The sequence below is a fragment of the Physeter macrocephalus genome, chromosome 11 (assembly GCF_002837175.3).
Source record: "Physeter macrocephalus isolate SW-GA chromosome 11, ASM283717v5, whole genome shotgun sequence".
Taxonomy (NCBI): domain Eukaryota; kingdom Metazoa; phylum Chordata; class Mammalia; order Artiodactyla; family Physeteridae; genus Physeter; species Physeter macrocephalus.
In genome coordinates this window covers 58,143,385-58,155,881 of record NC_041224.1, presented here as the reverse complement: position 1 = coordinate 58,155,881, position 12,497 = coordinate 58,143,385, and the positions used below count along the sequence as shown (strand labels likewise).

At 38.6% G+C, this 12,497-nt stretch overlaps 1 protein-coding gene across 1 annotated transcript in view; it reads right to left on the bottom strand.

Annotated features, from left to right (window-relative positions):
• The window catches only part of HACD3 (3-hydroxyacyl-CoA dehydratase 3), a 34,193-nt gene that overhangs the window by 3,208 nt on the left and 18,488 nt on the right, over positions 1-12,497 (bottom strand). Inside the window, exons 6-10 of the mRNA XM_007105157.4 lie at positions 11,581-11,691; positions 5,985-6,112; positions 4,192-4,304; positions 2,680-2,786; positions 1,982-2,113 (exon numbers count right to left, since the gene is read on the bottom strand). Of these exons, the coding sequence (XP_007105219.1) occupies positions 1,982-2,113; positions 2,680-2,786; positions 4,192-4,304; positions 5,985-6,112; positions 11,581-11,691 (591 nt within the window). The remainder of the gene's footprint in view (positions 1-1,981; positions 2,114-2,679; positions 2,787-4,191; positions 4,305-5,984; positions 6,113-11,580; positions 11,692-12,497) is intronic.

Sequence of the window (12,497 nt, the reverse complement as noted above, 5' to 3'; positions counted from 1 at the left end):
CTTCTAAATGACCAAGATCGGGAATTCCCTGGTGGTTCAATGGTTAGGACTCCGCGCTTTCACTGCCAAGGGCCCGGGTTCAATCCCTGGTTGGGGAACTAAGATCCCACAAGCCACGCAGCGCGGATAAATAAATAAATAACCAAGATCACTGGGCTTTCCAACTTCTTGGGTTTACTTTTTGTGGTCTCCCTCGCAGTCTGGGGAAGCCAGCCTCCAAGCTGGTCCCCAATAATCCCTACCTCCTGGTATTTCATACCCTTGTGTAGTCCCCCTCCCACATTATACAAGGTTGATCTGTGTAAGAAAGAGAATACAGCAAAAGTGATAGTATGTCGGGGCTTCCCTGGTGGCACAGTGGTTAAGAATCCACCTGCCAATGCAGGGGACGTGGGTTCGAGCCCTGGTCCGGGAAGATCCCACATGCTGCGGAGCAACTAAGCCCCCGTGCACCACAACTACTGAGCCTCCGCCCTAGAGCCCAGAAGCCACAACTACTGAAGCCCACGCGCCTAGAGCCCGTGCTCCGCAACAAGAGAAGCCCCGGCAATGAGAAGCCCACGCACCACAACAGAGTAGCCCCCGCTCGCCACAACTAGAGAAAAAGCCCATGTGCAGCAACAAAGACCCAACACAGCCAACAAATAAATAATTCTTTAAAAAAAAAAAAAAAGTGATAGTATGTCACTTCTGAGTTTAGGTTATGAAAAGCAGTGTGGACATGATAGAAGTGCTAATTATCACTATAATGGCAATCTTATTACAAATGATAAATATCAAATCAACATGTTATACCTTAAAGTTATACAATGTTTTATGTCAAATATATTTCAATAATAAATAAATTTTTTTAAGGCAAAAAAAAAAAAAAGGCAGTGTGCCTTCTGCTTTCTTCCAGATCACTTGCTTTGGGGAGAAGCCATGTCATGAGCATCCACGTGGAGAAGTACTATGGCAGGAAACTGAAGCCTCCTGTCCACAGCTACATAAGCGAGCTTGCAGCAGATCCTCCAGCCCCAGTCAAGTAAGTGTGCAGAAACTGTAGCCCCAGCTGAGCTGACAGCCTGACGAAACCTCATGAGCGTCCCTGAGCCAGGGCCACCCAGCTAGCCTACTTCCTGACTCTCAGAATACATGCAAGATAATAAATGTTTTCTGTCTTAAGCTGCTAAGTTTTGGGGTAATTTGTTACACAGAAAAAGATAACCAGTATACTATCTGCTGTCACATCCTTCTGTTGCCAGGAGACCATACAGCCATACTTTAAGGCCACCTCAAGACATTTGTGAAATACAACAGGGAGAAATATATGTAAGTATATTAAAATGTGTTAGAACTTTATCTAAAGTAAACAATCCTCATAATTAGGAAGGCTTTTAAATCTCTCATATTTGCAATAATTTAGGTTTACTGCTCTTTCCCTTCTTTTAGTGCTTAGTTTTTATAAGTTAAGGCAAAACTTTATGGTTTTATATAAAAGTAAACTAATAAATAAGCAACGCTTTAAATGAGGAGTGGGGGGCTTTCCTATTGATAGGTGGAAGCCTTCTGACATCTCTTGGCTGCTCAGAGGCCTTTACTGCCTTCCCTCCTTGCTGCCAGCTGTATCACCACCTCTGTAATAATTCCCCTGGATAAGGGATCTGCTACTGAAATTAGTAGAAGTAAAATGAGCTTTTTATTCATTTTTTATTCAGTTTTAAAAGAGCTGCTTACATTGTTTTAAACATGAAATATGGTGAAGTCCCAATGACCTAGAGCATTTCAAGAAGATAGCTCAATCACTGGAGATGTGGGAAGAAATACTTCCACACATAGCATATTCTCCTAATGGGTCTGTTTTGCAAAGTAATCGTTCTCTAACTTATTTCTACTCTTTTGAAAGTAAGAATACTAATAAGGATTTTTAAAACTCTGAATCATTTAACTCTACCTTCTAAGAAGTAACAGAAAAAAGGTCTATTACAGAGCCAATACTTACCTAAAAATAATATTATAAGATAAACCTGAAGAAAAAAGGAAAATCTAACTTTGATTTTCACTGGATATGGCAATGTGAAGCTGAATCTTCCTGTTTCATTAAATATTGGAATGGACTGGATCACTGAGACGGCTGAAAAGCAGAAACAAGAACGTTTTAGAAGCAAATGAAATACAGTCACATCTACTGATAGAACCTTCTAACCCCTCAAAGTTTCTGGGTTTGTTGAAAATGCTTCTTCCTCCTCTCTTTGTACAATGGGCTCATGTCTCTTTTTCTCCCCCCCTAGCTTTCCTAGGAAATAAGCCTCCAAGCTGACAACAAGGATAAATGAGGAACAGTCATCTGACAGCACTGGGCTTCCTATTCCATAAAATGAAGAGAAAAATCCCTGACTCACTCACTAGGTGTTTGTCGTAATAAAATGAAGTCATCAATAAGAACTTGCTTTGGAAAATTAAAAGTACCATATAAATAGGAAGCATGCAGTGCATGACCACCCAGCTTCCAAACCTTAACAAAATGAGCTACTTCCTTGGAACAGTCTGGATACCAGGAGTATTGTGGAAGGAAGCCAATAGAAAGAAATTCTTGAAAAGTTCAACACCCATATTTCAGACTAAGGCTGGCAGAGGGAGGAAGAAAGATCTGGCCACCCCTTGGAGCTAAGGTATAAAACCTAGAGTTCCTGAAAGTACCTTCTGCCAAACATCCCAGAGGATATAGGGGAATCCACATAGTGTAACGAAGCCATGTGAGCACCTTCCAATCCATGTCAATGCAGGAAAGCATGTAGAAGGGGTACCTATTGAAAATAAGGAATTAACATGTTAAAAGCCACTGAATGCAACCCTAGGACATCATTCAACAATAATTTCACAATTAGCCACACATGGCTTCTTCTTAGCAGAATTATAAACTCCCATCATGCTCCTCCTCCAATCTCCAAAGGATATGATTTCTCAATAACAGCAGACTAAGTTTAGGTCTCAAAGGAACCCTCTATGAAAAGGTTCAGTATATAGAACAGATGCTCAGAAGCATTTTGGCTTTATCCCTAGTTGATCTACATTCCAAGTAGGTAAAGGTGACAAGATACTTTGACAGACACTTTATCTCTGCATAAATGAACATTACCAAAATTAAAGTATACAAAAGACCTCTAATCTATAATCAGGAATACTCTATTTAAAAAGAGATAACATAAAAAAAGAAAGTTGCTTCCTCCCAAACAGTAAGAATTAATATTAAGTACCTATAATCTCTTTCACCTCTGTGTTAAGTAAATTAGAGGGTATACTGGGTGCCATGGGATACAGACTCCATTTAAACACAATCTAGGACTGCTGATGTCTTTTCTCCCTCTTAACTGTCAACTTTACCAAAATACCACCAAACCTAGAGCTGAGGAGTCAATTTGCAAAACCAACCCTCCACGTGACTGAAAAGGGAAGAAGTATGGGGCTTCCCTGGTGGCGCAGTGGTTGAGACTCCGCCTGCCGCCGCTCCGGGAGGATCCCACATACCGCGGATTGGCTGGGCCCGTGAGCCATGGCCGCTGAGCCTGCGCATCCGGAGCCTGTGCTCCGCAACGGGAGAGGCCACAACAGTGAGAGGTCCGCGTACCGCAAAAAAAAAAAAAAAAAAAAAAAGGGAAGTATGGAGTATGTATGGTCTGGTAAAGAAGAACACATCTACTTTAATTGGATCTTTTTTTTTTTTAAAGATATTTCTTCTATTGACAACTGAGAATGGAAGAATCAGATAAGAGGTCAATTCAAACTTCAGTAATCTTGTAGTAAAAGATTCATTTCTATCATCCCTTCTCGAAGGCTAGTCTTTACTACTTCCATCCAACCTGGGATGCTCCTTCAGCCCCATGTTTCTTCAGCCCTTTCAAGAATTTTTCCATGTGAATGAGTCCTCTCTTTCCAATGAGACAGCAAGATCCTGAAGGGTAAGATCCTTTCATTTCTCTGGATCTCTCCCTCTGCTCTCCAGTGCCCAGGCTGGTATTATGATCCACTGACTGTTTAAAAAAAAAAACTGCCTCACCTTTGCAGAGCACACAGATGCAGGTAGAACTCTCCACACATAGAACCTTAATCTCAAATCAGATGAGACTCTGGATAAGACAGCAACTCCCTCAAGAAGAGAGGTGCTCCAGAGTGGGAGAAGCACTCAAACACCATCCTGGCATTTCTACCCACCTCAAAATTTCAGCTGTGCTCCATATATAAAACACAAAGAAAACCACAGCTTTGTTTTGCATTTCTTCCATGGTGCCAAAGACGATAAACAAAATAAAGTTTCTTCCAAGAAGCTATTAAAAGGACCCAAAAGAGAGAAAGAAGTTTTAAAATATATTTTTAGAAAACAACATATAAATGTATTATCTGAAACGTAACCCCACTAAATTCAAGGTAAATAGAAAAAGACTGAGAAAACTTAGAACAAGTTAAAGTGCCCAAGCCAGTATTTGTGGACGTGTGTGTGTGTGTGTGTGTGTGTATTACACACGTTCAAACACAGTTTAAAGAATACTGCCAAGTGAACATCTGCGTCTGCATAACACAAGTTAAGAAACAGAACGTTACCAGTGTGGCACACCCCCTCCCTCCCCGTAGTAAGTAACTACTACCTTTTTTTTTTTTTTTTAATGTTTATTTATTTTTGGCTGCTTTGGGTCTTAGTTGCAGCATGAGAGATCTTTCGTTGAGGCATGCTGTCTTCTCTCTAGTTGTGGCGCGCGGGCTTAGTTGCCCCACGGCATGTGGGATCTTAGTTCCCTGACCAGGGATTGAAACTGCATCCCCTGTATTGGAAGGCAGATTCTTAACCACTGGACCACCAGGGAAGTCTCAGTAACTACTATCTTGCGTTAACCATTCCACTGCTTGTCTTTATAGTTTTACTACTTATGTATGTACTCCTCAACAGTATATTGTTTCATTTTGCTTGATTTTAAACTTTCTGAAATCATACTCTATGTATTATACTCTGACTTGCTTCTTACTCAATGTGACATTCCCAAGATTCATCCATGTTGGCGCATGTGGTATTGCCCAACTCCAAAAGGCTTCACTCACATTGTATTCTATACAAATGGCATGCCCTGGAGGCATGTGATGTGATGACACCGAACCTATCTTGCTCTAGAAATTCTACCCTGATGCTTATTTGTACCAGTCTTTGATATAAAAAAATATTATTCCATATTAGTGGGTCACTCACTATCCGCTTTTATTTTTTTGAACTAAACAAAACAACCTCTTTCCAAGGACAGAAAACCAAGAAATAACAAGGCTATTGTATTAACACCCTTTACCATACAACTGATACTATCAGAATGCCAGAGCTGATATGCCAGAAAAGGGTTGAACTATAAAAACAGCATCCAGAAGAGACTAGCCAACAGTCACCTGATTCCCCCTGAGTCTGGGTTGGTGGTATCTAATAATGTGTAACTGCATATAGTTAGGGAACAAGGCAAGGAGGCTGAAAGACTTTGATGTCCCATTCCTGAGAGCAATCTTCCAAATATTAGGAAACAACCTAGATGTACTGGGGTGGGGGGGGACTCCCCACATGAGTCAGAAGAGCCACCTTCATACATGGAAGAAAGTCCAAAGTGAAGAGAGTTCCCAGGTATTACACCACCTTCACTGATCTCAGGTGGTAGGAGACCAGGCACACCCCTATCTAAGAAGAGGTTAGGGTTTTCCATTCCTGCCTGAGATTCAAGCTGCCCTAGTTTTAAAGCTCTTTTTATAACTTTGTGATATCACAAAGATATTATAAACAATAAGACCTGAAATGGCAAAAGTCTATTTTAAAAGATATCCCTCAAGTTTCATATTTTCCAACCTGTTCAGATAAAACAATGCTATTCCTGTGCAAATAGGTATTTTTACTAACTGAGACTTCCCAGCAAAGTGTGGATACCTACTAAATAAACATTGAAACCTTTCATTCCCCACCCTCGAGCTCAACTGTTCAATACCTGGAAAAGAGAAGGTATCACTGGTGACTTAGTGACTCCAATTGCTGCATTGATAGCTTCCACAACTGCCAGCATCTGGCAGAAATACATCATGTCAGCCACGGTGTGGAACGTGTCATAGAAGGACTCTATGGGACAAATACACATTAAGGGTAAATCAACTGGCAAATTCCAACAGAAGTATTTTGCAAACTAGATAACTCTTCACAAGAAAGGAACTTTAGGAAAAGTATAATAAACATCCGGATTCAAGTTCACTATTCACCCTTCCATGGGCCTGAATAGTAAATTCTACTGCTTACCAGAAAGTTAACACATAAACCCTGTATGCCCTTCTCAGTTTTAAAAGGCAAGAAAAGACACATACCTAGACTTCACTCAGTTATTATATGTTGAAAAATCTATGTATCAAGCACAATGATAATTCTTTTCAGATCCATTATCTCATTTATTTTAAAGCTAAAACTGTATCACATCTATCAACTGCAACCTAGCCTTTTAAAATCTCAAAAACTGTACAATCAAATAAATGCAGAGGTGTAAAAGTACTGAATACAATTTTCAAAAACCTTAATTGCATTTATATATTTAATCCTATTAATTCTTATTGAGAACCTATCCTAACTTAAAAATCTAAAATGAAAAAAGAACAAAAGTTTAGCAAGATTGTTCTCTGAAATATTACAGATTTCTAAGTGTGTTAAAACAGAAATGGTATAAACCTAAGAGTATGGAAAGTTTGAGTAAACCATAGTATATCTATTTCATGGAATATTACATAACAATTTAAATGACAATTATTCCTTATATGAGGACAATAAATGTGGTATCAATTTGGAGTGGTCCATAATTTAATATCCTTCACTTTTCATACTAATCCTCACTTGACATCCTGCATTCGTACATTCCTCTTTGCAGTGTTTCTCAACCAGGGCGCACCACTGACATTTTGGGCAAGACAATTCTTTGTCCTGCACATTGTAGAAGGTTTAGGATTCTTGCCTCTCTGCCTATTAAAGTAGTGCCTCTAAGAAATGGCAGAGTTAGGCACCTTACCAACAAAGACGACACTGCAGGCACCTCAAAAGAATATAGTTTAAATATCAAATGAATAAAACAAGCCCCTTGCAAAAACTAAAAAAACTCTCTAATATTCTAGCGAAAATGATCCACCTTACAATCCTGCTACAAAGTCAAACGCAAAAAAATGAAGAATGGTATATAGTGTTATTGCATAATTTTGCTGGAAAAATTCCACCAATAAGTAAGTTCAAAATTTGACCAATTCTTTTTTTTGTGTGTGTGGTACGCGGGCCTCTCACCGTTGTGGCCTCTCCCGTTGCGGAGCACAGGCTCCGGACGCACAGGCCCAGCGGCCACGGCTCATGGGCCCAGCCGCCCCGCGGCATGCAGGATCCTCCCGGACCAGGGCACGAACCCGTGTCCCCTGCATCGGCAGGCGAACTCTCAACCACTGCGCCACCAGGGAAGCCCTGACCAATTCTTTTCTTTGAGGAAGTAATGCAAAATTACAATTTAAATTTTTCTATATATAAGATAAAAAATTTATTCATAACTTTAAATGTCCCTTGTCAAAACAAAATCCCAATCAAATCTTTTTGTTGCCATTTACAATGAAATTCTGGTATCCTTTTTCAGGGGATTCACTTATTAATTTCTTGGACAAATTATCTTTGAAAAATGAGGTTCTCCATTACTTTGAACTAGAAAGTTGTGACTTAAGATTCGGCATATGGTAAATAAAAATAAGATCTTGTTGCTTTGCCTGATTTTACGGGAAATTCATCCTTGTTTCAATTCAGGAATGGAAATCTGATTTCTAAAATGACTGTTATAAAGAATATTAATAACATTAACATGATTATAATACTGTTTTAAAAACAAGATGCAAAATTGTACACACAGTATGACTATAATTTTTAACTGCAGGAGAAAAAAAGACTAAAAGGAAACATATGGAAATATTAACAGTGATGGACAATGGCTTATCCACCTCCCCTTCCATCCCACCGCACCTCCTCTCTGGTTTTCTCCCATTTTCCAAACGTTCTTAAATCAGCCCAATTACTTTTATGATTTGAAAAAACTTTTTAAAAGTTCTAAAAGGCACTCATATGTTAATGGATATAGATTTAAATAGCGGTAGTCTAAAATAGTATACTCTTTCTGGGCAGCATAAATCAGAATCCTTAAAAGCAATCTGCCCCTAACACATTGTAAAGCAACTATACTCCAATAAAAATTCATTTAAAATAAATAAATAAATAAGATAAAATAAAAATAAAAATAATCTGCCCTTTAATCTCGTAATTCCACTTTAGGAACTGTTCCTAAGAAGTTATATGGGTTTAGAAAGATATACAACAAGGTGCCAAGAATCTGTTGCTCTGATAGATGGGATTATGGTAGAGCTTTTGTTTTGTTTTATTTAAGTCTTTAAGTAATTAACACATTTTTATAATTAGAAAAAATTTTTATTTAATAAAAAAGTATTAATAGAGAGAGAGACGAGTTTCTACATAAGCCTAAGAGTTTGCTATTTCCTTAGCATGAGAAGTTTAGCACATACATGTTTACGTGAAAACAAGTACATGTGTAGAATTTGCCATTCACCAACATCCTTTATTCAAAAAGAGATAACTGCAAAGGGCAAACTATGACCCTCGGTACCAGGCCCAGGTCCTTATTACATCTTTGAGGACTGATGAGAGAAGAATTACACCAGCAGCTCCATTCCAGTAGGTGGTTTAGGAAGGGGCTCAGAGCCAAAATAGAAATTACAAATCCAGGCAGCTTAAACACATGACCCAGATAACTTAGCAGCTTTTGGAGTGGATCACCTAACAGCTAGCAGGCTTGAACATTCAGAATCGATCCAACTATGTTAGGTTAAATAAATTTATGAATTTGAATGTACCTAGTCATTCCATGGGACTTGTGATAAATTCATACTAGTAAGAGCTACAGATCTGAGAACAACTGTCTCAGATTTCCTTTGTTTCTTTAAATAACTCATCTGTAGACCTCTGGTTACACATGACTGTAAGATACTAGGCATTTGGGAAGTTTTTCACTAGCCTGCTACTGTGCTTTGCAGAATTCCAAGGTATTAAGAAGGCTGGAAAAACAACGTGCACTTCTTTCCCAAGATTCTGGAGCTAATTGCAATTCACCTTTACAAAACTCAGATGGGAAAATTTAGGACTGAAGAGTAAAATAGTCTACAGGATTTTTTTCTCTTTTTAAATAGTTTATATTTTCCATTATGCTCATATTTTTCCTCATATTTACTTTATAAAATAAGGAAAAAATTTTTAATGATCCTTCCAAACCATTTGAAAATGGTGCCTTTTCTTCCAATCATTTCACACTTATTGGTTCAGTTTTTTTTCTCCTTTTTATATTGGTGTGATCAAACTGGAAAAACAAATTTATGTTACCTTTTTAGCCCATCATAAGTATTCTTCCATATTATTACAACCTCTTTAAATACTTTATATTTGCTTTACAACATTCCACTGAGTGAACAATCTAAACCAATCCTTCATTGATGGACATTTAGTTTGTAATTTGTCACTAATATAAATAATGCCATAATGTATATATTTTTGAAAAAGCTTTTCTTGTAGTTTCAATTATTTCTTTAGAACGTATTTCCAGAAATGAAATAACCAAGTTCAAGGATATGAACAGTTAAGGTTCTCAATGCACCTTGCAAAATGATTTTCCCAAAGAGTTGTACTTATGGACCCTCCCAGTAGCCACTGTTGTGTTTATTTTAGCATATGTTGTCTTGAATTAGGTGTCTTTTACAACTTTGCAAAATTGATACATAAAAAATATTTTTCATTTCCTTTACCATTACTGAGTTAAACATTTTGTTGTGTGCTGAATTGGTTTTATTTCCTCTTATGAACTGCCTGTACATGACCTTTATTTATCTATTGGGTGGAGTTTTCACATTTTAAAATCAATTTGTACAAGTTCTTTATATGTAAAAAAAACAACAACCCCTGCCGATATTTGTTGCAATTTTCCACCAACCCTCCATCCCCATTTTGCTCAACTCAATATGCTTTTAATCTTTAATGCTGTTTTGGCTGGATGTTTTTACATATATAGAAATTCAGGCATTTTATGTAGTCAAATACATTGACCTTTTTCTTCATGATTTCTTCTATCACTTTTAAGGTTAGAAAGTCCTAACCCTCCACATGTGATTTTATAAAAATTTACTTTATCTTCTATTATGACTTAACTTTTTGATATATGGCTTCTAAATCCTTTGGGGGGATTTATTTTTGTATACAGTGTGAGAAGAGTCAAACAGATTATCTGCCTCCCAAACCTAACCAATTTTTGGAAACATTTCCCATCTAATAAAAAAAAATCATTGGAAAATACTTTCCTTTCCACTGATTCATGATTCCTTTTTTTATCATATCCATAATCTGGAGATATATATATATATATAAAATGTAAGACCTATTTCTGAGTCACCTAATCTGCTCTATTAATTACTCTATTCTTATGCTAGTGCTATACTATTTTAATTACATTATTTCATATCAGGTAGAGAAAGTCCTCTCCCATTACTCTTTCTTCCCTCAAATTATCTATTTATTGTTCACAATAAAATTTCAGAATACTTTAGATCACATTCTCAAAAATGTTCTGTTGCCATTTACTTTGGCCAGAATTCTGTTAAACATATAAATTAATTTAGCAAGAACTAGTATATATTTTTTTAATATAAATTTTTATTTATTTATTTTTGGCTGAGTTGAGTCTTTGTTGCTGTCCGTGGGCTTTCTCTAGTCGCGGCGAGCGGGGGCTACTCTTCTTTGCAGTGCATAGGCTTCTCACTGCAGTGGCTTCTCTTGTTGCGGAGCACGGGCTCTATGCACGCAGGCGTCAGTAGTTGTGGCAAGGGGGCTCAGTAGTTGCAGCTCACGGGCTCTAGAGTGCAGGCTCATTAGTTGTGGCGCACGGGCTTAGTTGCTCCGCCGCATGTGCGATCTTCCCGGACCAGGGCTCGAACCCATGTCCCCTGCCTCAGCAGGCGGATTCTTAACCACTGCGCCACCAGGGAAGCCCCAAGAACTAATATCCTTATGATAGTCTTTTCATTCAGTTTTACAACAGTCCATTTAGTCTATTTAGGGCTCCAAAGGGGTGAGATCCCTTAAGGACTTGTATAACTTTGACACTGGGAGTATCACATCAATTTATTTAGTTATAAATGAATTATCAAGCAGTGAATAAGAAAGGGATGTCAGCCCAAGATGTACCCCTGGCTAGCTGTGTGGATGTGGACCATTTCTTTGACCATCTCCAAGCCTGTTTTCTCATCTACTAAATGGACAGAACATCCAGTCTGCCTGTTTCACAAGGCCAAGGGAAGTGAAAGATGTGAACATACAATGAAAGGCATGAAGTGCTACACAAATATGGTGGGGGGGTAGGGGGTGGGAGTGGTGGTATTGTTAATACCAAAGGCAGAGACTGTTACTTTTGGTGAATAGGGGGCCAAACTACTGAAAAAAGAAAACTAGCCTTGAAATTTTACACTTGCCTTTTCCCAAGATAAGGAACCGCACAGTCATGTTGACAAATATCCAGGAGAATCCCAAGAACTGCACTAGATTATACATGAACAGGTATCCTTTCTTCAAGCTTGCAAGAGCTGAAAAGCAAAGCAAGGCGGTAAGCTGTTAAAAGCAGTAGTCACAGCAGGAGATGGGTATGTGGGGCATACTTGGATGACTTCATCCCTCTTTACTACTTGGGTGCCCTAAGCTCCCCCAAAAATACCTGGCCCAGGTCTGCAGCAACCTGGGCTCCTGGTCCCATAGAAAAACAGATAAGGAAAAATTATAAGGAACATTGTAGTCCAAGGTATGTGTTCAGCAGTCTTTCCCCTCACAGCATTGAACAGTAAATATACAGACTTAACAAATCCAGAGGGAAAAAGAAAAATTACTTCTGGCAAAGAATAACTGACTAGCCAAGGAGGCATTAAAAGGAAATAAAGCTATACTCAGCTCTTGCTCTTGTCATCTTAATATAATCTACAGTTTCTTCTTTTCTAGAATTTTTTTAGGTCATGCAGGTCAAACTAGCTCAAAGAGATAGAAACTGTAATAAAAAAATTCTGATATTTGCTCATATATCCATCTAAACAAGCATTAACTGAACACCTACAATATACAAGATACTGTGAGTAGCACTACTGAGATTCAAGGATGGTTAAGACATGATGCTGCCCTCAAAGAGTTTACAATCTAAAAACCATATGACAAGATTGAGAATGACAGGTAATGTCTTGTGAAAATTTCAAGGTTAGGGGCTTCCCTGGTGGCACAGTGGTTGCGCGTCCGCCTGCCGATGCAGGGGAACTGGGTTCGCGCCCCGGTCTGGGAGGATCCCACATGCCGCGGAGCGGCTGGGCCCGTGAGCCATGGCCGCTGAGCCTGCGCGTCCGGAGCCTGT